At 39.4% G+C, this 3,612-nt stretch overlaps 1 protein-coding gene across 1 annotated transcript in view; it reads right to left on the reverse strand.

The window, feature by feature from the left end:
* Nucleotides 1-495: 495 nt before the first annotated feature.
* The window catches only part of SPATA6L (spermatogenesis associated 6-like), a 44,302-nt gene continuing 41,185 nt past the window's right edge, over nt 496-3,612 (reverse strand). Inside the window, exons 7-9 of the mRNA XM_008578202.1 lie at nt 2,974-3,076; nt 1,720-1,754; nt 496-943 (exon numbers count right to left, since the gene is read on the reverse strand). Coding sequence (XP_008576424.1) covers nt 725-943; nt 1,720-1,754; nt 2,974-3,076 — 357 coding nt within the window. The 3' untranslated portion in view covers nt 496-724. The remainder of the gene's footprint in view (nt 944-1,719; nt 1,755-2,973; nt 3,077-3,612) is intronic.

Genomic DNA, 3,612 nt, shown 5'->3' on the forward strand with positions numbered 1-3,612 from the left:
TCACTAATAATACAGAGAAAAGCAGATTGGCCTACCCTACATTCAAAACAGCTGTCTTAAAAAATTTTTTTTTTGGTACCAGAGTTAAGGTGACAACTGTCCTGGTCTTCCCAAGACTCTGGGATTTCCCAGAACTCAAGACTGTCAGGGTTAAAACCGGGGCAGCAGACGCGAGCAAACGGGATGGCTGGTCCCCTTATCACAGAGTGCTATTTGGCATATAAAAGTTCCTGCTCTCACTCTCTGGCCTGCCCTCCAGACATACACAAATATGTTTTTATTATTGCCATGATAATGTAAACAAACCAAGAAACTATGTCTGGAAAAAGAAAATACATCCACAGGTTAATAACGTTTGTCTTTGGTTAATTAGAACCATGCGTGATTTTTTCCACTCCGTTTTGTTTTTTTGTAATTTCCAAACTTTCTATAGTGAACACAGTCTATACTGGTGAAATCAAAACTTTTAGTTTTAAAATTCATGACAGATAAAAATGGGTAAACAGTATCCATGTTATGTTTATTTGTCTATCCCATTTACAACAAACATCCTGAGATATGCTTTCCAGAGGCAAGAGAAAAGGCTCAAAAGGCTCTAACTTTTGAGTAGATTTTTAAAGGCATAATCGTTTTTTCATATCAAGGTGTCACCAGCTGAATATTCCTAAGAAAGTGAACTGACACAGTGACCCGGCTTTCCTCCCAGCAGACCACAATGCACTCTTCAAGCAAAGAGATGTGCACTTGCCGCTGACCTTTCTTTGAACGGGGGCTGATCCAGAGGGCTGGGAGATCTGGAATGCTGGGAGGTGGCAAATGAAGTTTCCCGGTGGAAATCGGCATCCCCTTGGTCACTGGGCGAGGGCTTTCCAAACTTACTTGAATCTAAAGGTGATGGTGATTCATTCCTTAAGACAATCCGTTCATCTGGCTCTTTGATAACCTGTGACAATATGCATTATTCTTTAGTTGTTATTTTGTTTTTGTTTGTTTAATTTAGAGCTGGGGGTGGGGGTGGGACAAGGAAGAGAATTGAGGGTAAAATGATAGACTATCTCTGTCCCAGGGACCTCCTGCAAATAAAAGAGGGCTGGAGTAGATTAGATTAGAGACAAAACGCTCAAGAGTCAAGGCCAAGGAAAAATGACCGAGAGTCTGTACATCTGATATATATTAACAAGCCAAAACGAATTTATGCTCTAAGCTTTGATTTATGAGATTACTGGTTCTGGGAAATATATAATTTTTTAACATAATACTTAAATATTATGGCACAAGAAACACAGTATATTGAATCTTCTTTGCATACATCTATTCTCATGTTGTAACACAGAAGTTTGAGCCTTCACTTTGATGAACAAATCAAACTTCAAGAACAAGTTATTTACCGCCTCTATTTATAAAGTTATTCCTATTAAAGGAAAAGCAATAAAAAATCACAACTGATAAAGTAGATATCTGGCCTACCTACACCCTGCTTGGTGATTCATTCTGCAAATGAAAAGAGCTTATATGAGGGAAGCAAACCAATTAACCCCAAAGCAAAGTATACAGTGGAGCCTGGGCGCCTCCTAAAATAAACTCTAGTTAAACTATAGCAATTCCAAATAAGCAGTACTAACTAGAAATACACTTTCCACTGCTGATTGGAGAAGGCACAAAAATTGACATAGGATAGCTGGAAATAAGTCATTCTACAAATGCTACTTCTAAAATTACCTTTACGTTAGCTGCAAGGCTGTCAAGAGAAGAAGCTAGAAGAAAGAGGAACAGGTGATTCAGTGACTCATTATTACCAGTTATCCCTAAAATTGCTGTTACATTTATTCCACAACACTACAAAAATTCTGGACAATGAATGATTAAAAAACTTAATTGCTCCCTTGTAAATGACATTATCACTTACAAGTCTCCCTTGAGTCACAGCAATCCTACGTATTAGTTTTTCTGTCCTCTTGAGGTCAACAATGAGGTTATATTTTTAATGACAGCATATATGGAAAGGGGAAGGGTAAAAGCAAGTCTAAAGTCAAACAATAAGTTCAATGTCCCTTAAGCAGCTTGAAAAACATATCTGCCCAGATGCCCAGAGCCTAAAAGCGAGCAATGTGGGTCTAATATAAAATTCATAAGCTCTGCCTCTTCCATTCTCTTTGGTTTTCATGGAATCTTATTTATGCAGGAGCTCTTGAGTATATGTGTCCAAGGTAAACACAAGCATTAAATAGAGACAATGAATACATAAGAACGTGGAGAAACATAGGGCAGCAAAAATGGAAATCATTATGATTACTCTAAATAATCATGATAAGTAGACTTAATGCCAGAGAATGGTAAAGATAACTAAAAGTGAAGTGTTGAATACACACAGAGGAAACTAAGACTGAATTGGATTTTTCCAGGTTGGAAAAAAATNGTTTAAAAATGCAAAAGGGTCTTCAAATTTGAAAGTACGGTACCCCCTGCCTCAGTTAGGTAGAGGGTGACATGAAATCCTGTAAAGTAAATGTTATGTCTCCTGGTCACCATCAATCTCCTGCTCTTTTCCAGCCAGAAAAATGGCAAGTATTATTTGCTAGCTATCAATGGAACCTTTGCAAGGAGCTTACAACAGGACAGCCTGCTCGCTGCTACTCCAGCCTAGCCAGGGAACAACTGCCACCACTGCAGGCTGGGTTAACAACACTACTCAGAACAGTCCCCTTCAACAGGGAGGGGAACTGTCAAACAGGCAGCTCCTCAGCTGACTCTGCTCCATGGGAACACCACCCTGGAAATTCCACAGCTGGAGAGTACTTGAGAATTAGTACCACAGTTTCCAAAGTAACCTGTGATTCCTCAGAATGAAAGATAAGTAGGATACTTTGGTTCTCATAGGGAAATGTACAGGAGTAACAGGAAACTTGAGCACCTCTTCTCATTGGAAACGGAAGGTTTGAAAACTTAGATTTTCTTCTGGACNAACTTGAGCACCTCTTCTCATTGGAAACGGAAGGTTTGAAAACTTAGATTTTCTTCTGGACTTCCGTGAATGATGCTCTGACATACCGTCACCAAAGGGCTTTGCACTGTCCACCTGAAAGTAAAGAAATAAGACTTGAAGACACCACAGTTTGTATTACCCTCTCTTCATTATCCATGAGGCCTTTCTCCCCCTTGATCAATGACTGCACAGGTTAGAAAAGAGAAGGATGGAAAACAACCTAAATCATAATCTCCAGATATGTTACATGTTATACCCAATAGGAGAAACTCTGTCCCTATCTTCATTGAGGTTTCACTGAGGCTAGAATATTAGGATATAGGCTAAATGTTAGCATAAAGAACTAGAGTTGGATACAAATTATATCCTAACAATTGGTAAGGATCAAGCACAGAAAAAGAGCAAGTCAAGCTTTATTTCATTTTTTTTTTTTTTTTTCCTGGTGACTAGTTGGTACAGGTATCAAACCCTGGACCTTGGTGTTACCAGCAAGCACCATGCTCTAACCAACTGAGATAACCAGCCAGCCCTTTATTTCACAATCTTTTAAAACAGGACAGAGTTTCATGTTCCTAGACAGTTTGAGCAGTGCTGGCCTGGGGGTGGGTGGGTGTGGCAGGTTCTCCCTG

This window comes from Galeopterus variegatus, unplaced genomic scaffold (genome assembly GCF_000696425.1).
Source record: "Galeopterus variegatus unplaced genomic scaffold, G_variegatus-3.0.2 Scaffold1642, whole genome shotgun sequence".
Lineage (NCBI taxonomy): Eukaryota > Metazoa > Chordata > Mammalia > Dermoptera > Cynocephalidae > Galeopterus > Galeopterus variegatus.